The 27055-nt window shown below is 32.5% G+C and overlaps 1 protein-coding gene across 1 annotated transcript in view; it reads right to left on the bottom strand.

Moving 5' to 3' along the window:
* Positions 1–27055, bottom strand: part of LOC130892275 (low affinity immunoglobulin epsilon Fc receptor-like) — a 66479-nt gene that overhangs the window by 7423 nt on the left and 32001 nt on the right. Inside the window, exons 3-4 of the mRNA XM_057797557.1 lie at positions 11232–11335; positions 2967–3075 (exon numbers count right to left, since the gene is read on the bottom strand). Coding sequence (XP_057653540.1) covers positions 2967–3075; positions 11232–11335 — 213 coding nt within the window. The remainder of the gene's footprint in view (positions 1–2966; positions 3076–11231; positions 11336–27055) is intronic.

The following is a 27055-nucleotide window of genomic DNA, read 5'->3' as shown; positions in this document are numbered from 1 at the left end:
CACTTTCGACTTAGGATAAGGTGAAGTGGGGAATTTGAAGGGGTTAAAATGGTTAGGAGCATTTTTTGTCTAGGTGTATAGACTATGCTAACAAATAAGAATGATTATGAGAAAAAATGTGGAGTTTCTTTGGTAAGTCAGAAATTTTTAGACAACTCTGCTAAGTTAAATAATGTTCGCTGGTTTCAGGTTGTGTGGAGAGAACGTGTGCGCTTTTAGAAAATTGAGAGATTGTGTTACCATTAACACATAACAACAGTAATACAAACTCCCAATCAATAGAGGTAATAGTAAAAATAGAAAATCTGAAAAACTGAAAAACAGGAAAGCCCCCGGAACAGATCTCATCCCAAACGAACTTCTAGAAATGTCACAAAAGTATAACTATTTCTATATTTAAGAAAGGACAGAAGACGCATCCAGACAACTACAGGGGCATAACGCTGCTGAACACAAACATGAAACTCTTCACTTGCATTTTAAAGGAAAGACTTGAAACACAAATAACGAAAAGAGAAGAACAACAAGGTTTTAGACGACAGATCCACGACCAACGTCATATTCATTATTAAACAACTAAAAGAAAAATCGATCGAATTTAATATACCAGTGTATGTGTGCCTCATCGATTTGACCAAGGCATTTGATAGGGTCCGCTTCTCCGACATCATAAATGTACTGATATCGAAAGAAACGCCAGACACCATCGTAAGAGCAGTCCGCAGTCTGAATACGAACAACACGACCAAAGTAAAGACAGGAGACACTTATACGGATACCAACACCAGGAGGCATCAGGCAGGTCGACAGTCTTAGCTCACTTCTGTTCAATCTCTTAATGGACAGAATTATAGAGGAAGTAGCATCACTAAATATGGGATACCGAATGAGACAGAATAAAAGAATCAGCATGGTATGCTACGCCAACGATGCAACTATTTTCGCGGAAACGCAGGACGACCTACAGAGACAACTACACAAATTCTGCCAGGTCAGCCAAGCAATAAACATGAATATATCCACAGCAAAAAACGGAAAGCATAACCTTTGCTAAAGAGCCCGTACAATGTAAGCTGGTAGTTCAGGAGAAAATCATTGAACAAGTCTCACAATTTAAATACCTGGGTATGGACCTGACGAGTTATCACGACCCAGTGAAGAAACTAAGAAGCCACATCAACAAAGCGACTACCATATCGGGCTGCTTAAAGCAGATAATATGGGCGAACATGCAAAAGGATAGTAAGGTTAGGATCTATAAGACTTGTATCAGGCCAATCATGATATACGGAATAAAAACCAGAGAGGAAACCAATAAAACGAAAAGCATGCTTTGGGTAGCCGAAATGAAAACGCTCAGGACTATAGTGGAGACTATAGAAGACAAAGAAAAAGATACTGTTACGCGCACGTTAGAAGAATGGAAGAAAATAGACAGCCACGCATCGTACTTGAAGGGAAACCAATAGGGTAAAGAGAACCCAGATGACCACCTAAGAGATGGATGGCCAGCTGGCAGTCCACCTTCCAGGAGCTTATAAAGAGGAACCTGCGAACCTAACAGATCATGAGATCTTAAAAATGAATAAGAAGAAGAAGAGAATTTGTGTGCTGAAGAAAGTTAGAAACATATCTACGCAAATGAAGATGAATAGATAGTTGCGAGGATAACGGATGAGAGGAAGGTCAGTTGGTGGCTTTATATCCTTTAGGTTAGAACCCCAGGTAAAACATTAATTCAAATATATTGCAGGCACCACGAAAATAAGAAGAGGAGGGATAAAGTTATTTGTGAGAGGTGTAAAGGTTGATAGGATTTATAGGGTCCCTAGCATCAAGACTAGAGTGGTAGTATCTAAGATTGCTTGCTAGTAAAGAGTTAGTAAAGGGTTTTAGTATTAGGACTAGGTGAGTAATAAGTGAAGCTACTAGCATTAAAAGGGTTTGTATTGAGTGAATAAAGATTATGAATAAATAATTGATGAAAGAATGAGATTGGTTAAAATTAATGAAGTTAGTTTTGATATGAAAATGAAGAGTGAAAATAGTAACGAGTGAAAATGTTTTATTTATTGCAAAATGATTGTCAAAACCTATAAAAAAGAGTCTCAACTTATTTTCAGACCTATTCACACTCACACCAGCACAGCTTGATACGGTCTGATTGGAGGCTAGTATCCAACAAAGTCGATTTTAGGTTAGGCAAGTTTGTCTCCAAAGGAGAGCTTATTTGCGTATTTTTCCAAAATTTGCAATTTTTGAACAAAACTACTAGTGCAGGATTAGGGAGAGGAAATTTTTTTTGAGAACGTGCTGAAACTCCTAAGTAACTCCATTTCTAGGCGAAGGAGTGAGTTCTATCATGGGGAAGTCTGAGATTATTTGGAAGTTGAGTAAGTAAACTCCAAAGTATCTGTAAGTACCTCATTTATACGCGAAAAAGTAACTTTCATGGTGAAGAATAGTCAGATTATTTGGGAGTTGAGTAAGTAAACAAGTGAAACAGTTAATAATTGATTGAGCGTGAGAATGAGCCAGTTCGATTTTTTATAGACGTGATTCAATTATGTTTCAAAGAAATTGCCCGGAATAGAGGAATAATTTCCACTCTAAGGTGAGTATGATAATTCTAAGGTGTTTCAATTTGAATTAAATGGATTCACTAATCTTTGCCCAGAGTAGCGTCTATAATACGAGTTAGGAGCCAATTTGAACTAGCAGAGTCATCATCTTTGACCGATATCATCTTCCATGGAAACAGTCCATTTTTATTCCATTGCGCATGAATACATTGTTGCCAAAGTTTTGATCTATTCATAGAGGATAACAATAAATATTTGTCGATCAAGAAATAACATGGAGCTGAAGTTCATAAGGATCCGATAAAAATAAGTCGTAAGCTTATAATTAGGTACAAGCATTAGAAATTGGAAATAATATATATTAAAGTAAAACGAGCACCTTACCTGAATCTTTTATATATTTCTCTAATTTATCGTTTTCTTCTTGAGAGGTGATACTTGATAAATGCATGCCATGGAATCTGCAATATTGGGTCGCACGAAAGTAATTCGCCTGAAAGAGAAATCAATTTTTATTAACGTTAATAATACACTAAACCAAAATAGTTTCTGCTATAGTAAGCAATACTACAATTATTCATAGATATGGGTATATAATCATTGCGGTGTATTGCATAGAATTATAAAAGTATGCAGAAACTGAAACCCTTGTAGCTGAACAAAAAAATGGGAAATTAAGTTTATATAGAGTAGTTCCTCGTAAGAATCGACACATAGCAGTGGCATATCGGGAAACCGAAAATATGAGGGCAGTTTATCTCTATACCAAGTTGTATCACTGAGGAGTTGTAGGAATTAATTTCTCTGTAGCCCTTTAACTTAAAAAATACCAAATTTTATAAACTATATAAGAACATTGGGGGGCAAAAAGTTTTGATACGTAAAACGCCATCGTACCATTCTGAGGGGTTAATTAAGGGTGACTTCACCTTAACATTACACAGAAGTCTTTTATCTGGAAGTTGATTCAAAAATTTCAATTATTATACTATGGATAATTTGACTCAAAAACTTTTTCTACTCATAACTTTTCATGTTCCAATTAATGTTATTTAAAATTTGCAAAATGAATGAATTAAAAATATTAATATTATTATTAATATTAATATTAAATTAAAGAATTTCTTGTTCATTTCTTCTAGTAATGATTTTTTTAAATGTTATTCTATTAGTGTTGGTTTTTTGTGAAGGATACAGTAGAAGTAGCGTAGAAATATATCGGAGAATGTTTTCTAATAATGTGGTTCACATTTTTTAGTGTTAATCGAAAACGCCCTGTTTGAATAAGTCAGCGATATGAAGAATTTAAACTATACTATAGATACTATCAACGACATATTAGAACTAGAACTTTATCTAAACAGAGTAGCATATCAAGATCATCTGTGCAGTGAACTAATTAACCGTAATTCACACCATGCTGTGCCCAAAAACCTCAAGAATTGTTACCTCAAGATTTGATTTAGCGAATGAATTCCTGTCGATTCCTTCCATGTCAGGATATTCATTTTCAAAAGAAAATTCGATAATTATCTAGATTAGGTTACACCCCTCAGATTTCGTTAAAATTTCAGTTATAAAGAAAATTACGCTAAACATGGCGCGGAAATCATCCCTTCAGGTACTTTTTTGCGCTTAAAGAATCAAATAATTGTAATGATTTTTCAGTGATTATAATATTTAAATTAATCGTTGAAACCTAACCTAACCTAACCTAAGGTTACAATTATTTGATTCTTTAAACGCAAAAAAGTACCTTACGTTAGGTTAGGGTAGGTTTCAACAATTAATTTAAATATTATAATCACTGAAAAATCATATATATATTCTTGTTCAGCGTAATTTTCTTTATAACATACTAAAATTACACATTAGGTTAAACCCCTCAGATTTCTGAGGCGTGTTACCTAATCTATCTTTCTATTGATGAGGCTCACAGGGGTATTACGAATATGCATAACTATCTTGAGTATTTACTGAGTTCAAGATTAATATTTGATTCACCCTTATCGATAATGATTTTATTTGACGAGTTATTTTGCCAAACTGGCTAACAGGCGAAACTTATTTATAATTTTCCTAAAATATTTTATTTGTTCATCAACCCATTAAAATTGAGATTTATAATTACATAAACATTGGTTTTCGCATTATGCAGCAACGTCTTTAGTGACAATATAGAAGACATTATTTAAATGAAAATTTTCCACTTATTCAAAAAAATATGACAATTCAATTAGGTACTAGAAGAACTAACTCGTGAGATTGTCAAATTTGATGTATAAGCGCTTTTAAATAACATTAGACAAAACATGTATTTGGTTCTTCAAAATGATAAAATTTATTCAAAATGAGTGAAAAAAGTTTTAAAATATAGAAATCAACATTTTCAAATAAACTTACAGATAAAAGACTTCTATGAACTGTTAAGGTAGGGTCTAGTACCTAATTAACCTCATAGTATGATTCGATCGCCTTCTAGTTACAATTTTGGTATTTTTAAATTGAAGGATTAGGAAGAAATTAATTTTTCCTAAATTTTGGTAACTACTTTGAGTCTCTATCATCTTCAGGGATGCAACTTACTTGATATAGAGGTAAATTACCTCCAGTATTTTACTCTGTGTAGATTTTTTTGCGGGACACCCTATATTTTGACGTACTAGGAGAAACTTTTATGAATTAAGTAATAAAAAATATTGTTCTACGGTTCATTTGATAATTGATAAATATCGAATCAAACCAAATGGAACAAGTGTGTTTTCTATCAGTGACATTGAAGTTAATGCGACTATTGCTTCGGTTCTTTTTATTATGTTAGTCACGCCTGCTTTAGTTAAGTAACGTTCTTTTGTTGTTACATCGACTGTAAAAAAACATTGTTTTATAATAACATTATATTTGAAATGTAAATCAAATATTTCAACGAGAAAATTTGTTGCGGTATATATAAAAAAAATTACACGCACAAAATAATTATGACGTTCGCTGTGGTGTTAGAAATTTTCTGAGGTGAAAGTTGATAATTGTTTGAATTTGAATACATTATTCATTGAATCTATTGGAGTGATCATAATATTTATTACATTGAAATTATTTATAAGTGATACATCAAACGAAAGGGCAGCTGCAACAGTTTTGTTTCCGCAACTATCAGTTGGAGAAAATCAGTACAAGTTTCATAGTCCAGTCATTTTAGGTATTTTCAACCCCAATCTGCGAAAAAAACTTTATTACGTTGTTGTGATGAAGATTTATAAAATCGATAAAATCAGTTTTTCTCAAATATTTATCATAAAAATTGTTTTTATTAGAGTTATCTACAAAAAAAAATTTTTCTGGAGAAACAACAGTTTTCGAAGTAAAGCGCTAAGAATGCGATTAGACTCACATACGCTATTGTATACCGTGCACCAATGCGTAAACTGTATTGCTTTTTAATATACTTATTTATAGAGGTTTAGAAAAATCTAGTATAACTTATCAAAATGACCCTCACTGGTATATTTTTTTTTTTCATTTAAAAAGCAATCGCACATATTACACTCAAGTAGTTCCAGTAGTGCCTGCCGGGTGGAGATGCCAGTGCTCGGGAAAGACATGCCTTGGTTGCAGATTTCACAGACTTGCATTCTCAAAATAAATTAATCCCGATAAATCTGTTCTGGGTATCTGCAGGTGAAATCAGTGTTCATAATCCACATCTACTTATCGAGTAGGTCTTGCAAAAACTGCGCTAGGCAAAATTTTTACTAGACAGCTCAGAAGACCCTTCTTTCATGCTCTAAGCTGTCCAAGTTTCTGGTCAACTCTGGATTGCCTATAAGTCGAAATGCTCTCTTCTGTATTTCATTGTTGCGAAGTATTCACATTGCTAGAAAAATATTCTGTTTCTACATGCCATAACAGGATGTGATACAACTTTTTGGAAAAGGAAAATTGGAAGAGAAATAGTCATAAAGATGTTTGAGAAAAAACCCGATGTAAACAATTTTGCAGAAATGTTCCAACAAGAAAATTGCTCTCGGGATGTCATTGTCAATGATAGAATACATTTTATACTAGCAAAATACGGTGGTCCACATCCAGAGCAGTCGAAAGATATTTACAGATACTATAACAAGACAAAGTACAGCTGTGAAATATCCTTTATTACCACTTACTTCTTCGGCAGATAAACAGCATATTATCAACTACAAACCAGTCTAGGAAGAGAAATTGAGCCTTAACAGTGGAGCTGGAAGTCAAAAAATAATATACTACATATAATGACGAATTTATTATCACCAGCTTCTATGATCTACTGATCACCATCTTTTGAAATTGTACGATTGTGGCGGCAAATGTGGATGCAATAAAATCGGATTGAGGTATTCAAAAGTTAATGAACATTGACGTGTTCAGTCATATTTAAACGCAGAGTCCACAAATGATGAAAATGATGAAGATATAGATGTAAATCTGGAAATAACTCCAGTCGACGTTTATTCAGCAACAACTACTGATAGAGAAACTGAAGATATCGAAAATGAATATAAAAAATATGTACTAAAGTTTATTTTTTGTATTTTACTGAATTCGAATAAAAAATTATTTATTTTTGGATAAAAAAACCTCTTATTGAATATCATGGATTAGGTGCGTACGGAGAAAACCATGTAAAAAAACGCGCCTTGCATTGTATCTCGTAGGTGGGGAGCAAACGAGGGAATCGTCAAGATATAGTCGCTTTCTAAGCACTCTACTCCAAAAACGGTTGATTTTACAGAAAAATGCGAGAGATATTTTTTGTAGATAATTTTACAAGGAACTATTTTTTCTAATTATTGCTTCAAATGATAGATCACGAGATATTTGCGAAAAACTGATTTTCGCGACCTTTTGACCTTTTACTAACTTTTTTAGCCAGCACGATATCGATGTCAATTTTCCACATCTTCATTAAAACAACGTAATAAAGGTGTATAAAAAAATTCAGCTCACTAGGAATTTTTCCGAAGATGAAACCTAAAATGATTAGACTATTACTGTAACATGTATTGTTGATTTTATTTGTGATAATATCATCTATAGATTATATTATCAATCTGAACAACGTACGATCAAGAATAGCTGAAGAGATCGTTCAATGAAAGTCATTCTGCAAGCTAATAGTAAATTAGCACTTCCTGTAATTGTTTGTTTATGCTTACCATCGGTTTCAACTGTTACATGTCCTAGAAATTACAAAGCAAAGCTTAAATTCCAACTTCTGACAAATATTGCTTCACTTCCATGAATATTTTTTGATTAACTTTATCTTTAGTGATATTCTAGCCTTTCACTTTATTGGACAAGTTAATATCAAAAATGGAGGATCTGATACTAAAGAATCCCTCACACGATGTTACAAATGATTTCCCTAAATTGAGTTTTTGTACCTTATCCCAGTACCAATCTAACTTTTACTTCTTGTCCTGACTTGGCTGAATGTCAATGTAGCCGACTGCTAAGTTGGTAGTAAAGTGACTTATGATAGAAATTGTTTTTGTATGTTAAAGTCACCGGTTGAAGCAATCAATCGAGAAGCACCAACGTTTGGGTCGAAATGATTGATGCATCATATCTAATCGTGAGTTTAATACAATAGATTAACGGCCACTTTTATTGGACTCCCTTGGACCTTCCAAAGATACCGCTTAAAATTATTAGATGAGATTTATCAAAGTTAGTGTTACATCAATTAATCGATATTCAAGCGAAGGGATGTCTTATTATGTGTCTGGTGGAATTATTAAGGATTAATGTACTTCAAAATCATTCTAGATGATCGAGCTATCAATGCCGGAGTATATAGTTGAGGGCTGATGCGGATGTATGAGGTTTTAACAAAGAAATATCCAGGTTTAGTTAACCGAGAGCAGACAAGACAATTCTAAACCACAAACTGCTGAAATTACGCGGGATATGATCTAAGAACTTGGAAGTATTGAACTCCTACTACGTTTATTTCGGTTCAAGCACCATCAGATAAATATTTATTCAGGTCCATGGCGAAATTCTTGCGTGGGGAAAATGTTGAAAATGCAGTGATAAATTTTGCAAATCTGCTTAAAATAGTTTTACCAACATCTTAAAGAGCTTGCTGACGTTGCACAAAGGTTCAAAGGTTGATGATGGTTTCAATAGTATGCTAAAAAATAATATGGCATTTTCAAAATGGCAGCCAGCAGGGTTGTAAATCATTATTTTCTAATGACGTTCAATATACGAGGGTGTTGAGGTCGCTGATTACGATTAAGTTTTCAAAAACACAATGATCTCTTATAATTTTTTTTTTCAAATTTGGTAAGCGGGGATTTTTAAGTTTGCTAATCACGAATCCGTCATCAGTATGCAAAATATTGGCGGTTTGCGAATGGCGCAACGTTGATAATTGCACATTTCATAGTTAATCATTTATGTCTTATGCAGGGTTGAAATGTTTTAAGCAGTTATCATTCAATATGAAATGCATATTTATTTTAAATAAACAGGTTTTATTACTTTTCGCACAAAAAGTAGTTCAAAACACAAATTCTCAATTATTCGCGCCATTAAACAAAACAAACTGTTTCTCACGTTTTTCACTCCAACTATATCCCGTCACAAGTTCACAAAAGAATGAATTACCGACAAATGTAAATACCCCCGCCTCTCTCTCTAAAGATCTTTTCATACTCTAGACATACCACTACAGCTATTACATGCTGTAAAATTCCCTAAATAGAAAACTTTTTTGGTTAAATCCACAGTTTTTTATTAGGGGGGAAACAAGAAAGAAAATATCGAAAATATATTTTCCAGGATCCTGTTTAGCTTATAGATCTGCAAAGTACATCGCCGGAAAAAAGTTTACGACAACTTGCCAGGAGGTCAGGGCTATGAGGGCTATAAAATACATAACTCGGAATGTCACAGCTTGTCTTATTGTTCTGAGAAATAGATTATAATATTTTACATTATCCTTCGTTTGAGCAGCATACAAATTTAGTGCTCTCACTGTAATTTTAGTAAAATTTCATTTTTTGATACTACCAACTTGAACTGAAATCGGATAGAACGCGGTTTATGCGGGTGGAGCGTGAAACTTGTTCAATTTCACTTATACTTCGAACTTCAGAACTTCACTTTAAGTTTTCTCTGTATTTTGCACTTAAATTTAACCGTTACACTGAGTATATATATATATATATATATATATATATATATATATATATATATATATATATATATATATATATATATATACAAACTAAAATTGTTGAAATTTAGGACACCTGTTAACAATATTAAGTAACAACAATTTGTTAACTAAATAACAACGGGATTCATTATATTTTATGAATATGACAAATGATGTGTAGATGTTTTCAAATTGAACATTAAAGAGCTATAAATGTTTTGTTGTTTTAGTAAATTAGCACATTTAATAGAGATTCTCGGGATGAGAATTATTTTCAGTTGCAATGAATTGCTATTTCAGTTGTTTAAAGATACTTGAGATATCCATCTAGGTCAAAAAATTAAATCGCAAATATTTTCGTGAGATGATTTCCTATGACTTAAGATGTGGATTAATAGAGATTCTCGGGATGAGAATTATTTTCAGTTGCAATGAATTGCTATTTCAGTTGTTTAAAGATACTTGAGATATCCATCTAGGTCAAAAAATTAAATCGCAAATATTTTCGTGAGATGATTTCCTATGACTTAAGATGTGGATTAATAGAGATTCTCGGGATGAGAATTATTTTCAGTTGCAATGAATTGCTATTTCAGTTGTTTAAAGATACTTGAGATATCCATCTAGGTCAAAAAATTAAATCGCAAATATTTTCGTGAGATGATTTCCTATGACTTAAGATGTGGATTATACCAACAGCAGTGTGCCGATAAACTCGTTTCAACTATTGGTAATGAAGCACCATCTCGAGTCACCGTGTTTCGCTGGTGTTCCGAATTCAGTCGTGGACGCACTTCACTCTACAGGATTAATTTCGTGAAGTCGTAAACTGATATTGCAAGAGCGTCATTTCATATACTGGTCGCCTGTTTTTTCGGAATGACTGAACATATCATCACCTTTCCATTATAGCAACATAGAACGGTCAACTCAGAATGGTACTTCGGAATTTGTTTGCCAAAATCAGGGCAACCAATCGCAGAAGATGAATAATTCGGCAATGCGAGCTCTCATAGAATTTTGAACAGTCAAAACATCGAATCTATGGTTCATCTGCCGTCAGTCCTTATTTGGTACCCAATGAATTACGACGTCAACGTTTTTCTACGCCTGAAGGAGCGGTTAATGTGTTCAAATGTTTTAGAAATACCTCAATTAGAATAGAAAAATGCTTCTAAAATTGGTTCAAACTAATGCAAAAGTGTAACGATATTAATGAAGAATATTTTGAAAAAAAATAAAGTCTTATAAGCATATTGCCAACTTAAAAAGCTACCCTCGTATAGATGATGTCTTTATCGAGCTCGAAAACCAATTGGTTTTTATAAGTTTGGGATTCAAAATTTTCACTCTAGACGACAATCAAATTTCTCCTTAAAAATTCTACGAATTCGGTATGATGCCCTTAGGTAGGATAAAATCCAAGTTCTCAATTTTTATCTTACCTTAAAAAATATTCCCAAATAATATCTTTTCTCTCCTAATTTCAACAATGGCATCGTCCACCTGTTCGGCGTCGGCCCAGTTTCATCTATACAATTCGGACAGTCTGTAAGAAAATAGAAATACATTTAAACGTATCGTATGCTGTGAGACTAAACAAATACGAATAACAATAATTATATCATCATCAATTATATCGTCATCAATTATATCACCATTAATCATAATAACTGAAAGACAATTAAAATATATGGCTTAATAACATTATACGAACAACTTCATTCCAAAAATTACGAGCGGTTTCAAAAAGCTTCGGCTTCACTAATGACATGTTTGAGAGCCAGCGAAAATAATATCCAGAGCGTAATGATTGGACAAGCAGTAGTACAAATATAATTTATGTAGCACTACGGAACTGATCTTTATTGTTAGTTTTCTAAAAAATCCTTTGCGAATAGGTGCATATATTTATGGCATATCATGGCTAATTCAGAACAAGATATTACAGGACACGTAGGAATTGTTAAAATCGACTATTGAAGTTCTTGGAGTATTGTCGTTTTTCTAGGTCTGCTGATACTTTCTGTTAACATTAAAAATGAAAGTCAAATCATACTTATTACATATTGGTACGTATTTCTTCAAGCGATAAATATTTTTCTGTAAGAGTGGATCACATTTATAAAGGGTGTCTCATAAATAATGTCTGTTTCCAATGTAGAATTTGTTTCTTGAATAATCACACAAAGAGAAAGACTTGATATTGAGATGTATAATCCATCGTATTATATGGTAAAACTATTATTTGGGCTAAGATAATAATTGTGCCTTGAATCTGAATAAATAATAATCTGGCGATGTAAGGTCTGGACTAGATTCAGTATGTGGTTTAGCATTATGTTGTTGTGAGATAACTCGCTTTCGGATATTTCTTCAATAAACCTCATACATTTCAATCAACTGTCCACTGTATACCTAGACATCGGTAGCTCGACCTCAAACGATTTTGTACTCTAAATTTTCATAATTCCCCCAGACAAACAAGAAGAATTTCCATTCGAATAGACGTCTCTATTCGACGAATTTTGCTGATTGTCTTTTGTTTTACCACTGATTTTCCGTGTGCGGATTGTTAAGATAAATCAATTCTTCACCGCAAGTGACAATGCGGACAATAAAATCTCATCTTTGGGCATACCAAAGAGTCTACTTGACGTTCCGCTTGAATCTCGGTTAATTCGAGTGGCACTATTCAACAACTTCTATAGATCTTACATATTGATTTCAATTACTGATGTATGGTATCTGTAGAAGGTCCAATTATTGGCGAGTTTTAATACTTAGTTGGTTTTCTACTGCTTTCCTTGTAACGTCAATATCCCATGCAGGTGGACGACCTGAGCGCAAACGCATCAAATCTCCACTATTATAACAATTAAACTAATACTGTGTCGTTATCTCATTATCTGTGTCTTTCCCTTAAATTTTCTTGTTGCCACGGCTGCTTCAAACTTTTGTTTACAATAATGTCTTCACAATACACGAATTTCATATTTATCGCACTTCATACTATTTGTTTGAAAGAAAAAGACTGTGTAGTCAATAAACAAACGAGAGATGGTTGAAAAATTATTGGAACAAATGTACTGTTTATAGAATTAGAGACTAGTCTTCACAAATTTCGACATGTTTAAATTTAGACGATGGAATTTTCACTTATGAATTACTTATGAGACACTCTTTATACTTTAACATTGTAGAAGAGCGTTTTTCTATGTCAGAACAAATTGTTCTTTTCACAAGATGAAAAATAATTTGTCGTCAAAAAAGGTTTCAAATAAATAGTGAAGAAAAAAGTATTGAAAGCAAGTAAAGTCTTGGTTCGTTATCAGAAATAAATTGAGAAAATATTTAGATTAAAAGATTTTGTAAAATGAATGTCTATAGATCAAATGACACTTGGAAAAATTAGCCGCATAAAGTAAAGTAGGTTTATGAAATCTATGAGTATAAAGAAAGATTGGGGAAAGATAAAAGTTATCCCATAAATGATTTGGTTAAATCACTTTGTATAATATTATCATGATTTTGGTGGGGTTTATTTATGCACACGATGTTTCTCACTTAATTAATTTATTTATACATCCACACTAGAAACAATAAACTATCCACTACTCTGTATTTATAATAATTATCCATTTAACTATTCACTAACTTATACAACTTCACTAAATTCACTATTTACTTTGTACTATTTCGATCCGTTCACTTTAACAACCAATTATTTACTAACTTCCTCGCTGAGAAACAAGCGCCTATTTATACAAAATGAATTTCTCGATAATTTGATTATAGGATGTGAACAAATAAAAAAGCCCTCTTAGAAATTGCTTCTATGAAAACAATATAAACAAATCGCCGCATTAAATAAAAACATGTAAATAGCCTTTCTGAAAATCTGCATCCACCTAACTTTAAATTGTATTAACTTAATAGAACAGGACCGGCTTCTCAGTCCATGTAACAATATACAAACTAGATATTTTGAACTTTTGTACTAGACTATACCAACGATACAAAGCGCATGGATACTATTTTACAATGAGCTTACCTCAATCGGGAACACGGGATGAAAATTGAACCACATCTTTCAGATCACCGGGTATATAATTCTACACCAAATAACAATTTACAGTCAATAGGTATCAACATATTAAATACTACTATCAACTATGTATATTACTTCTATTTACATTATATACACAATTATTTATAATTCTATATAGAACTATTTCATATGACTAATAACCATCTATATATGGGTGATTCCATTATAACTGTGATATTCAATGTCCTGTATTGTTTTTTTGTACTAGTCATTAATTAATAATCAATTAATAAAAATTTTGTGTTAATTGAATAATTCTTAAGATATTTAAACATTATTTTTATACAATATAACTTGCCACTTAAAGAAAACTTATACTACATCACTTGAATGTCAGTACCGTGTCATGTCCATTCCTAGAATTTACCGATAAATTATTAATTTTTTTTGTCGTAACAAATGATTTAAACTAATTACCTTATAAATTCTAATGTTTATGATCAAACTGAGGAAAATTGATGCACTTGTTGTTTAATATCTTAAGTTACCATGTCAGTACCGTGGATAAATGAGTCAGTACCGTGGAACTCAAAATCCGACATTTGTGTCTTGCTCGTGATACTTTGAAGTTGTAGTAAATTCCTCTTAGAGTTTTATTTTTACAGTAAAATAGATGAATAATATGCATAAAAAAGTTAGAAAAGTTAAATTTTAAAATCTTGAAATTTTGAATACAAAAAATCACAGTTAGAACGGAATCACCCATATATTTTCTATATATTTTCTTTAATAGCCTCTGTTTTCAATTCCTTTGACTACACAGATTGTTTGCTCACACAAACTCATAAACTAACTTGTTTATAACGTTCAACAGCGTCCACTTTACCAGAAATCAAAATTATGAAAATAGCAATAAAAACATGCCCTACAATATCTATGGAAGTAATCCTCAACCCCAAACCACTAGGTATAGTGGTGAAATATAGAATGAGACATAAATGAGTAAATAACAAATCCTTAGGTAAAAACTCTCGTTAATAAATGGGCCTGGACAAAATATTATGAAAACCCCCCAAACACATTCTGTTTAGGCAAATTTTTGTAAATATTTAATGACCTAGACAGGAACAACGTGGTAACCAAAGCATAAGGGTAGAAGGAATAGCTGATAAGCTAGTATAGATGTTTTTCTAGAGGTACCTTTTGTGGAAGAAAAGAAGAAGAATTGAGAACTATTGAGACAACATAGTAGGGATATAACTAGAAGAGTTCATCATCATCATCATCTATCAGCCATCTTCCATCCACTGCTGGATATAGGCCTCCTTTAGTTTAAACCATCTATCTCTATCTTGAGCTGTATGGATCCAATTTCCTACAATTTTCTTTACATCGTCACTCCATCTTGTTGGCGGCCTGCCTCTACTTCTCTTATCCATTCTTGGCCTCCACTCCAATATTCTTTTCGTCCATCTATTATCCGTCATTCGGGCTACATGGCCTGCCCATTTCCATTTCTTTTGGGCTATAATTTCAATAATGTCCTTAACGTTTGTTCTTCTTCTTATGTTCTCATTTGTAATTCTATCCCTTCTCGTAATTCCCAATATTGCCCTTTCCATTGCCCGTTGCGCCACTCTCATCTTTCCTGCAGTTTGTCTCGTGAGGGTAAGCGTCTCTGCCCCATAGGACATCACAGGTATAACACACTGCTCATATACTTTTCTCTTTAGGCTTATTGGTAAGTCTGATTTCAAGGTATTACTCAACTCGCCAAAAGCTATCCTATAACTAGAAGAGTTATTCTTCCTTAATTGTCACATCAAGAAACTCAAACTGGTAAAAGCAGACGGTTAAAACTTATGCTCTATATATTAGAGCATATTGGAAAGGGTAGGAACACTTACCCAAACTAAAGCTGGTGGATATTGTACAATATATAAAAGTATACTTGATCAGGAATAAAACACTGGTTTCATAGAAGATTGGACACAAGTAATCAAAACTCTTAATTCCACACCCTTGTATATTAGAAGAGATCTTTATATTCTTGAAATAATAATCTGATTTAATGTGTTTGTTTTCTACAGGAAGGAGGTATAGAAGAGAGAAAACGTAATTTTGATTGCTAACAACCTTGTCCTCGCGTGAGTTCACCTTAGTTCATATTGGTTTTCTTTTTGGGAGAGAAAAATTACATTCGGGATTATTCGAAATATAAAAACGCAACTCGTTTCATTACGTTGTCCTTATCATTTGTTTTGCACTTCTGTCCTTTACTGTCTATTCTAAAGTACGTTTTACTTTCAATATTCGTGTCCTTCACCTATCCTAACTGATTTTAAACGTTATATTTATGAACTGTTTCAGTTTTATTTTTATCTAGTTTAAGTTCGCAATTTACGGCTTCTATTTTTCTTATTCGAAATGAACCTAAATATTGAGTCGAATTTTGTGCCATCACTAATTCGCCAGTTTTAAAATCTTCGGGGATGCGTTTTGCTCATTTCTGACACAAATCACTAACCAGTTTGTAATGAGTAATAATCTTTGTATTTGAATGGAGAGCTACAGACGGGGCATCTGGTTGCCAACCCGTCCGCAACGCGTTGGCCGACATCCCCTGACAACTTGAATCACCCGCCTCTCAAAAGTTTCAATAAAGGAAGGTTAGTTTGTTTGAATTCTAACCTCAACACACCACATTCGTTTTCTTACAAAGATTTGCTTCTTGGAAAACTTTAATACTCAGTGAAGTGTTGTGCTTTCTCACAGTTCGTTCAACTACAAATTCTTTTGATATAATATGTGCTAAAAACTACGTATTTGAATCGATTTATTACTCAACAAGATTTCAAAAATTCATATCTGCGTTTTTTATGCATAATAGAATAGCTCCAGTCACTTTGTTAAAATGGAGAAATGAATATGTTGTTTTAATAGAGTTATTTATTAAATAAATTCTTCATTTTTTATCTAAACCAAATACTTTTGGGTCGGGCAGGTTTCGATCCCAATTGATTCTGCTGTGTGTGCAGTTTCATGTCACTAATCAGTTGGCAACTAGTTGGTGACTTGAATCACTTGTGAGTTTAGTTTCTTTCCATTTGCTCCGTGTGCATTGGACCTTAATGTACACCTGTGGATGTCGAGAAGACGTAATGTTTACAGAAAACTTTCATACTCGGTCTATTTCAGATGTGAGCAACAAATTATTTTTTATAAAAACCGTATTTGTATCTTGTATGTTATTTATGTGATTTTGTATATAATTTTTTTAAGTTCTAAATGTAATAAACATTTCTATATCCTTTCGACAATCTTATTTGAAATCTATTTAATGATATAGTGAAATCTAGAACATCAGAAAATTTTTTCTTAAACACGAGCATGTAACATGCTTTTTATCAGTGCTATAATAATTCTAATGAGCGTATCAACGACATAATTAAATGAAAATTACGCGATTTCTAGGCCAAATTGGTTAGATTAGAATTTTTTTCTTGTATATCGAAACGTTGCAATTACAATACATTTTTCACAATAAATTAAATATTGTGTTTAGTTTAAATAGTGTAAAACGGAAATAAACCACAGAACACACCTGGATGAATCAATATATAGATAGGATATTGCAAATGCATACAAGGTCTTTTGGTAATAGCCTACAATTGCGTTGTTATTTAATTTTGTAACAAAGGAACATAAATCAAATTTTTACAGTTTTACATACAATACAAACGCTCATTTGTTTATTAGAAATTACTTTCATTTTTTTGTTCCAAGTTTAACACATTGAACTGTCATGCAATTTTGTGTTTGTCTTTTACCGGGCGGTTTTATTAAACAATCCACAATAGTGATATTAAACTGCTACCAAACTGCATTTAGTCTGGATCTTGCTGTTTTTTGAGTAGGTACCTATTCCACAACACTACAGGAATATCCAGTAGCGACACTCGAGAAAAAGTTTTGCACGCCTGCGCGAATTTGAACAACCAGCAAAATGGCGATGTTTGTAAACAAAAAGTATGTATAATTTGTCAGTTGAAACTATTTTGTTTTAATTATTTCATAGTAGTTAGGGTATAGTCTTAAAATTAAATTATTAAATAATTAAAATTAAATAGATAAGTTAGTGTGTAAGAAGATAATACAGACATTAAAAATTGTGTTTTTGACTGTATTGCTAAGGTACGAGAAATATTATTATATCTACTCACATTATTGAAGATAAAAACTACTTGAGTACAGATTCAAATTTCAGCAATGAATAAAGGAAAACGTGGAATGTGTTTACTATGTATTCAGAAAATACTGTAGCACAGGACATGAAGATAAACACCTAAGCTTTTTTAGGTTCCCGAAGGATATTGTTAGGTATGTAATAATGTTGATTACTAGTGATAACTAAACCAACTCAATTTGTTATTTAAAATTGATAATGTATTTATGTGATGCAGGTGTAAATTGTGGGCTACAGTATGTGGTAGAAGTGATCTACTAGGAAAGGATTCTGCAGCCTTGTATAGGAACTAAAGAATATGCAGTTTATATTTTTATCCTACTATCCTTTTAAATGATTTAAGAAGTCGTCTACCATATACTGTTTCTGAAGCAAACGAACAAAAGGACCCGAAAAGAAGAAAATTAGATTCTTCTATCGAGATAACAAGTACTGGTTTATCTGAACATAGTATCATTTATTTAATGTCTATTGAAAATTATACTAATCACAGCTTTTTTAGATTGTGAGCCCAGGCCATGGACATCAACAGCAGATTCAGTTATGGAAACATTTCCACGACCTTCATTACAGCAGGGTATTCAAACAGAAGAATATTTAAGTTATAATACCCCAAGAAAGAGCAAATTAAGAATGAAGATTACTACACTGAGCACAAAATTAAGGAGTTCAACCCCAAAAAATAAATTTTTGTCACGCAAACAAATGTTAACACAATTTTAGTGTTTATAAAAAAATTACTACCACTAGCATCTGCTAAATTTGTGGAAATCTTCATATAAGAATGCCAAAATGTAGACGTTATTCTGATGAATATAAATGATTGTGCTTGTCATTGTATTTTGTAAGCCCTAAAGCGTATAAGGCGTTAAGCAAAATCTTCTTACTGCCCACGAAGAGATCACTGTATAGAATTACACAAAACATGCCTATGAATGCTGGTTTAAATGAAAAGTTATTCGACAGTATAAAACCTAAAATTGACGCATTGAATGAATTGGACAGATATTGTATTTGATGCATTGATGAAATATCTTTGAAAATTAAATTATTGGGTTAGAAGATTATGAAAAAGGTAAAACAAGAAAACCAGCTGCGTACATAGCTACATTTATGATACGTGGGCTAGGTACTATTATAACTGGAAACTTCCAACTTTCTTGCATTCAACAATGAAAGCAAGTGATTTAAAAAGAGAAATCTATGATTGCATTGAGAAATTAGAAGATATAGGTTCAAAACCGAAAATATTGGTTTCTGATATGGGAAGAAATTTTATATAAATGGCACATATATTAGGTGTGACGGAGAGATGTCCTTTCTTTAAGATAATGAAGACTAAAATTTGGTATGTCCACCCCATCTAATAAAAGCTGTAAGAAATAACTTAATGGCACATACATTCATATTCAACGAGAAAACGGCCTCGTAGAAATATATTGAATATTCCACAATGCAGATAAAAAATTAGAATTCAGACTAGCCCCAAAATTTACCGATTCACACATTTAGCCAAGCAATTTAAAAAAAAAATGAAGGTCAATTTAGCTACACAGGTGTTGAGTGCTACAGTAGCAGCAAGTTTGAATACATACGTGAGCCTGGTTAAACTACCGTCAGAAGCAATGTGTACTGCATATATTATTGAAAAATTTGATACATTGTTTTATGTATTTAACGCTTCATCAATAAATACATACAAACCTTCAAATTTAACATTCGTGGGCAATGGGTAGCAAATAGAGTTTCTAAACGAAATGATGATGTTGCTGAAAGGTCAGAGTAATTGAAAATATTACTTGCATTGATTGTTGGAGAGTGACAATACGTAGTTTGTGGGGATTGTGGAATGGTTTAAAAAAGATTTTAAATTTTTATTAACTAGACGCATTAATCACGATGCACTCGAGAATTTTTTTGATAGTGTAAGCCAGCAAAGTGGAAATGCCTATTATCCCACACAAATACAATAGGCTAGTTGACAACATTTGTAAATTAGTTTAAAACTATAGCTTAGCATCTATTTTATCCCAAAAATATATTATTTTAAGAAAAAAAGGTTTTTTACGTTATTATTTAGAGTTTTCAGAAATCAACTTGAAATTGACCGCGAAAAAGGCCAAGACTATCATGGCGTCCAGAATGACGTCACACCACGCGGTTTGTTTATGATAGTCAATTGTGTTTTTGTGTATTATGAATAATGTATAGTGCCCAAATGTGAATTTATGTTTATGTTTTAAACAATAACGAAATAGGAAAAAAGTGGTTAAAAATGGCAAGGAGACAAGACGCTCTTACTTTATCAACTAATTCCACAAATGATTTCTGTGAAGATCATTTTGATTTAAGTATGAAACAAAACCACACATAACATATAAAATGTTATGATTTAATTAGGTTAAAGTTATTGAAACTTTGTATTCGCTAACCTCAAAATCAGTTAAGAATTTTCATTCCACAGTGGAAAATGCGACTCTCTGACCGGTAACTGCTAATTATATAAGACTTTGTTCTTCACATAATACTTACAAGTTTTAACACTGCGACTGCGAGTTTCCGACGTACAAAAGTAGGTGTTGCATTGCAAAAAATTTTTCAAATACAACGACGTCAATTTTGGGTGAATTACTGCAGTTTGTTTTGTTTAATCCTGATTCCATAGCAAATTATACCTGTCTTTCAAGATTAAACTAAAAACGAACTCTATTAATTTAACAATAATTGCTGAAAACTCGAAATAACCTGGTCACTTTATACGAAAATGTCAGCTACAACATACTGTTTCGCGAGGTCTGACGTCACGCTTTTCTGATTGGTGTTTAATGTCACGTGATTAAACGCCTCATTTTGTCGATTTTATTTTCCAAAAATATTATCAATCTTTCATTATTTTTGTAGACAAGTTGTTTTTTTTTATTTACTAATTATCATGGTTAGTCATTAGAAACTCAAAGCCATCCAATTTATTCTTAGTGGAAACAAGCCTATTCTGTAGTGCTTTTCGCGAAACATGTTTCATGCAATTGTATCATGCAGGAACAGAAAATTGTGATGAAGATTATGATAGAATATTACATCAACTGTCACAATTTGATATAAGAAAATAATTTTCTCCATTGCAAATGTCTACATCTGCAGTTTCACCAGCTGTTATAGACAAAGACTTCCGATCTTCAGCACTGCCAGAACAAAATGCTCTGCAATATGCATGTGGATATTTAACACGCAAATGTTTAACTGTACATCGTTGTCACATTTGTGAACAATTTGTACATGGGTGTGTAAGTTTAGAAGAAGACTTTATATACTTTATATATTTATATACTTTATATACTTATTTTAAAGTATTCAACACGGAAACTGAGACTTTTGGAGGATTACTTTTACCTGATGATACTTTTATCATATATATTTCAAAACTAGAAGACATTTTCCAAGCTAATTCTGATATTCTAATTGAAAAACAAGTTATTCACAGATATACAAGGCTATTGAAAGAGTGCCGGTTCAATCATCCGTGTGGTCAGTTTCTATTTGAATATTTACAATTGCTATTTATTCGGATACGTTTATTTTTTTCTTTAAAATTCATTTCTTATTTAGAGCCCGTGCGTTTAAATTTCTCTCTGAAAACAACCACGAACATGGCGCAAGGTCATTGAAACTTAAAACATTGTCTTATGAGAAGTGTCGTTTCTGGCTTATACTTATACTGTGCCTATACTATAACTGAGTTTAGGAAAATAACCTAGATCACGTTCATTGTTGTTCAGAATCTGATCGAGTTAATATGGTCGTAGTCATATGATAGGATCTGTCCTACCTCAGTAGACCTATAGATATATGCGATCAGCTGGCAGGTTGTTTCATTTGTCGTTACTATAGAATGAACTGTATTTTTTTAATGCCTACCTAGTTTACCAGAATAATACTTGGTTACTAGGTACATACAATGACAACAACATATTTCTATTTCCGGCCAATAAAAATCAAAGGTTGAATTTGAAATTTCTATCGAAGAACGAACGCAACGTTCGGAAACTACGATCTAAATCTCTTTCTGGATAAGGATCCGCAATCAGCTGTTAGGTGATTCACCTAAACCCCGGTTATAGTTAACGAAAAGTCCTTTCGGTGGACTATAACAAAAATAGTTATGAATTATATCAAGAGCATAGATGAAGACTCTGAGCAGTATAACGGAATACACTATGACTGACAAGCAAAGGAATGCAGTAATCAAAAGTGTCAAATAGATGACAGGGTCAGAAGTATGAACAAATAGGAATAATCATGTTAAAAGATTAGAGATAGAATAGGATAACGAGAAACACTATGACTGACAAGTAGAGAAAAATCAGAGAGAATTATCAAATGGATGAGAAAAATGGGAATGGAATGGAACAAGTGTGTGAAGAGAACGAGTTCAGACAGAATAATCAAGATCACAAGATATAACAAATTCTACGGAAAAACGTATACCTAATGATGATACAATTGGAAATTCATATCAAAGAAAAAGGCGACATAGGTCGAAAATAAACTAATTGTCTTCCTTAAGAAAAAGCGACGCAGGAAAAGTTCACAATATGTAATATTTTCTCCTTATAGACAGCGAAAACTACGTCAAACTTAACTTAACCAAACTGATGATTAAAATTATATAAATCGCTTATTTTCATGAAAGTCAAAATTAAATTTAGAAAGCAGACATATTTTTTCCATGTTTTTCTTGTTAGTTGTTTTTGTTGGATATCAGCGTTGAAACGAAGTATTATGCAATGAAGAATGTTTTAAAAATAAAAGTCAACCTGATTCAATTAGTAAATTCATTCGATAACTATGTAAATCTGGTATCAACAAACTCTTACGCAATAAATTTCTCTAGAAGTATTCCACATGTTTTGATAATTTGCAATAATTATAATAATATCCCAATTAAAATCACTATATTCATTTTATCATATATTCCACTATTTATTGAATTATACATTAAAAATTTCTTCAAATCAGAATATACAAGATGTTTCTTTAAAGTTTAATAAATTTGAGATGGCAACGCTGCTTTATTTGAGAACCCATTTAACAGTTGATGATTGCTTTTTGTTAAGTTTGTGATAATACGGCAACAATTTGATGATAATAACTATGAATATTTCTTTCCTGTCTATTATTTTCACAAAACTTATTCGGGAACGTTAAGCTTTGGATTGTATAAGAAATAAGGTAACATTAACGTTGCCAAACGACAACATGTTTACCATTACATTTCTAATTGCTATTACTTAATACTTAACCTTTCTTGGACTACTTAGGTCAAAATTTCAACAGATAGCAAAATTATTCTCATAACACTGGCCGACAAGATTTTCGTAATACAGGCGAGACGTTTATTTTTAAAATGGAATTATCCATCCAATAATATGAAAAATATTTATCAAGTATTAACACGTACCACTTTTCAATAACTTAATTATCCCTGTTTACAGGTAGGTAATTTTATAAAGGGGCGGTTAACATTGGTAAATTTTGTGACCGAAAAAATACCTGAACTGTATTATTCTCAATAATAAACGCAAAAATTAGTATTCTGTTTCAAAGTTTCATAGTAAGTGGTATTTAAATTGGAGACCAAGACAAGCAGTGGGCCCCAACGCATGCTGTGTTAGTTGTAGCGTGTTTGGTGCAGTGGACGAATGGGAATGCCTTTTGCAATTCCAAAGGTATGGCGGGAACCTACTAACCATTTTGACGACTGCTATTTTTGTCTAACAAAAACTGAACGAAATCAAAAGATAGAGTATCCAAATTGGCCGTCTGCTATACGACCTGTTCTCCATAACGAAGATTAACCATTACCGATTGCGCCTTTAGATCCGAAAAATATTGTTTTAGAAGCTACTGGAGACAACGTATTATCAGGAAGCTCCGAAGAACAATGCACCGATCCTATTTTTACTGCAAGTACCAGTTCCGGCGAGCCACATTTCATTGTTCAAAGTAAGTCGAATGACTTAGCACGTTATTTGGGGATATCAAAGCAACAGCCTGAACTTCTTGCTTTCCGTCTTAAGAAATGGAACTTGTTAGCTAAAGAGACAAAAATTAGGACCTTTAGAAAAAGAAATGCTACATTTTCTGCAATCTAAAGTATGGAAAATTCGTTGTGTGTGTGCACGGATATTGATAGTCTAATGAAGGAACTGAATATTGAGCATAATCCCAGTGAGTGTCGCCTATTTATTGACTCGTTTTGACAGTTTAATAGCAGTGTAATTACACAATGAAAGTTTAAAACCGTCTATACCAGTTGCTCATTTTGTGAAGATGAAAGAAACTTATAAAAATATTCGCTTGCTTTTAGACAAAATTAACTACAACAAATTTAAGTGGCAGATCCATGGGGGTTTATACCCCCTGTAGATCCCAAAAATGTCCTTATGTCCTTCTACCCCCCCCCCTTCTTCACATTAAACTTGGATTGATGAAAAACTTTGTAAAGACTATTGATAAATAGGGTGATTGATTCAAATACTTTAGAGAAGTCTCTCCCTAGTTAAATGATGTCAAATAAAAGGAAGGTATTTTTATTGGGCTACAAATATGAAAGTAAGTTTGGGCAATAATATGGATTGAAACTACCAACAGTTAATTGATAAACTTCTAGAATCCTACAAATCCCTTGGTGCTCAAATGTCATTGAAAATTTATTTCCTCCATTCCCAGCTGATATTTTTTCCTGAAAATATCAGCTGTCAGCGCCTCAAAATTTTTACACCATAAGTATTTTTCATTCATTATCGGTTTTAGCTTATTTTAAAAATTATTTTTAACTTTTTAGTTAGATGTGCTTTGAAAGCGAATATTTTTTAAGAGATATTTATTTTTTACTTCGTGTCATATTATGCTATGAAAGCCGAAAATATTTTTTTATTTCTTACAGCGTGAACGGGATTTGAACCCTCTCCCAGGTAATCCGGACCTTGACGTCTTAGCCCGCTTTGCTAAAGAACGCAATTCAATTGATGAGGTATACTAATAGTAATAAGTCACTTGCTCCTAGCTCAAATTAGAGTTACAAACAAACTCTCAAACTTACAAACCCATATACAGGTGAAGTTTAAAAAAGCGTGTTAAAAATATTGTGGTTCATATCAATAAATGATTTGAACTTCACATATAATTATGATAAAAAACAGTAATTCATACACAGTGAATCATTGATAAGAGTAAAAAATTTAGATATGTAGTCGTAAGCAAAAAATATATAATATAGATTCTTTTCATGTGACTAAGTTATCTTAGAAAAGACCCTTGTTCTATGATCTCTCCATGGAGTCTTAGGTTGGCGTTTCTTTGTATTTTTGAGAATACCAATAGTTTGGTCTTGGACGTATTCATATGAAGGCCGAATTGCTCGCTATATTCTACAATAACGTCCATAAGATATTGAAGTTCTGCAGTTGTATTCTCGAGGGCTTCGCTGAATACTGTCTCAGAGAATAGGTTAAACACGCCTCTTATTGCTATCTCTTCTGATTTGGACTGTTGCTGTTTGATGCCAGTAAAGGATATAGAATAATAAAATAAAATAACTTTTCAAGGAATTCAATAAAAAATAATGTTCAAACAATAGCTAATATTTTGTGTTTACACGTATCACAGCAGAGCATCTTCTTTGCATACTTTCACCGAAGTTGTCTGATGAATTTTGTGCCATTTCCTTCCAGAGTTATGGAAGGAGATTTCCACGCTAACATATGGTTTCGAGTCATGGATTGTAGTCGTCAAAGTATTTTTTTAACTGATTCAAATCACGCGATCCTGAGTATTATATTTTTTCTAAAATCATAGCGTTTCAATGAGGTTCCTATAGCTGCAGTCTGATGGCCACCCCTAGATCCCTATATACCTGTCTTGTCATGTTTCCATCCAATACAATCCTCCGAGTATGGTCTTTAAAAGAAATTCCTGGCCTACTATAATTATACCTCCTCGAAAAAAGCGAATCTCATCTACTGTATGAAAACAATCCATAACGAGACTTATCTGTAAAGATTCATTGCGCTAGTATTGTTGCTTCACAATAAATTAGCTTATCTTTGTAGCCAATACTTAAAAGTAGTCCGAATATTAAGTTAACATTCTTCTTTGTCCAAAAATAAAAAACACTGGTTTTAAAAAAGTTCTCTCCACCATTCTGGAGGTATTACAATTCTTCAAGCTCTTGCTCTTTCATAACAGTTTTAGATTCCTGGAAAGAATAAAGCATCTTCGAAATGAAACTTTAGCATCATTGACACTTATCAAGCTTCTTCAATATTATTATACAAATAAAAATTAGCACACAGATTAAAACAATTCGCAAAAAACAAAATTTTTCTAAAGAGAAGAAATTTCAATAATTCACAATGCCATTTCTCATGATGCTTCACTTAAATAGAGTACAAATGTCAGTACTATGAAAATTATTAAAATCGAAAATTTTTACCCAACACCAATATTTAATTCAAACATTTTTTGAGTCTCCAATTCACATATTTATTCTAATATGAAAGTAAATTTAACATCTATGTGTCGAATCATTTCCCAAAGTGGACAACGATTATTTATAAATATTAAATATAAATTTATATTAAACATGCAAGAGAAAGTTATTTCGGGTATTCAATGAGATTGATAATTCTTGAAAAATGTACGGCTTTCGAATGGTAGCTACTTAATTTATTCATAAAACGGATTGGCTTTTAAGATTTTCAAATCGATCGATAAGCAAGCCCATTTGCATAGTATGAGGTCGTATTTCCATAATAATTTCCACCCTTCAATATACTTGGTGAAGATATTGATTCACTAGGACCACAAATAAATCGATATTCAATATAGTAACAGATATATACAGTAGCGTTCAAAAGTTTTTGCCCATCCTAACCTAACCTAGCAGTAGCGGATTTACAGATTTGCTGCCT

This window comes from Diorhabda carinulata, chromosome 4 (assembly GCF_026250575.1).
Source record: "Diorhabda carinulata isolate Delta chromosome 4, icDioCari1.1, whole genome shotgun sequence".
Lineage (NCBI taxonomy): Eukaryota > Metazoa > Arthropoda > Insecta > Coleoptera > Chrysomelidae > Diorhabda > Diorhabda carinulata.
This window is presented reverse-complemented; position numbering and strand designations above follow the sequence as displayed.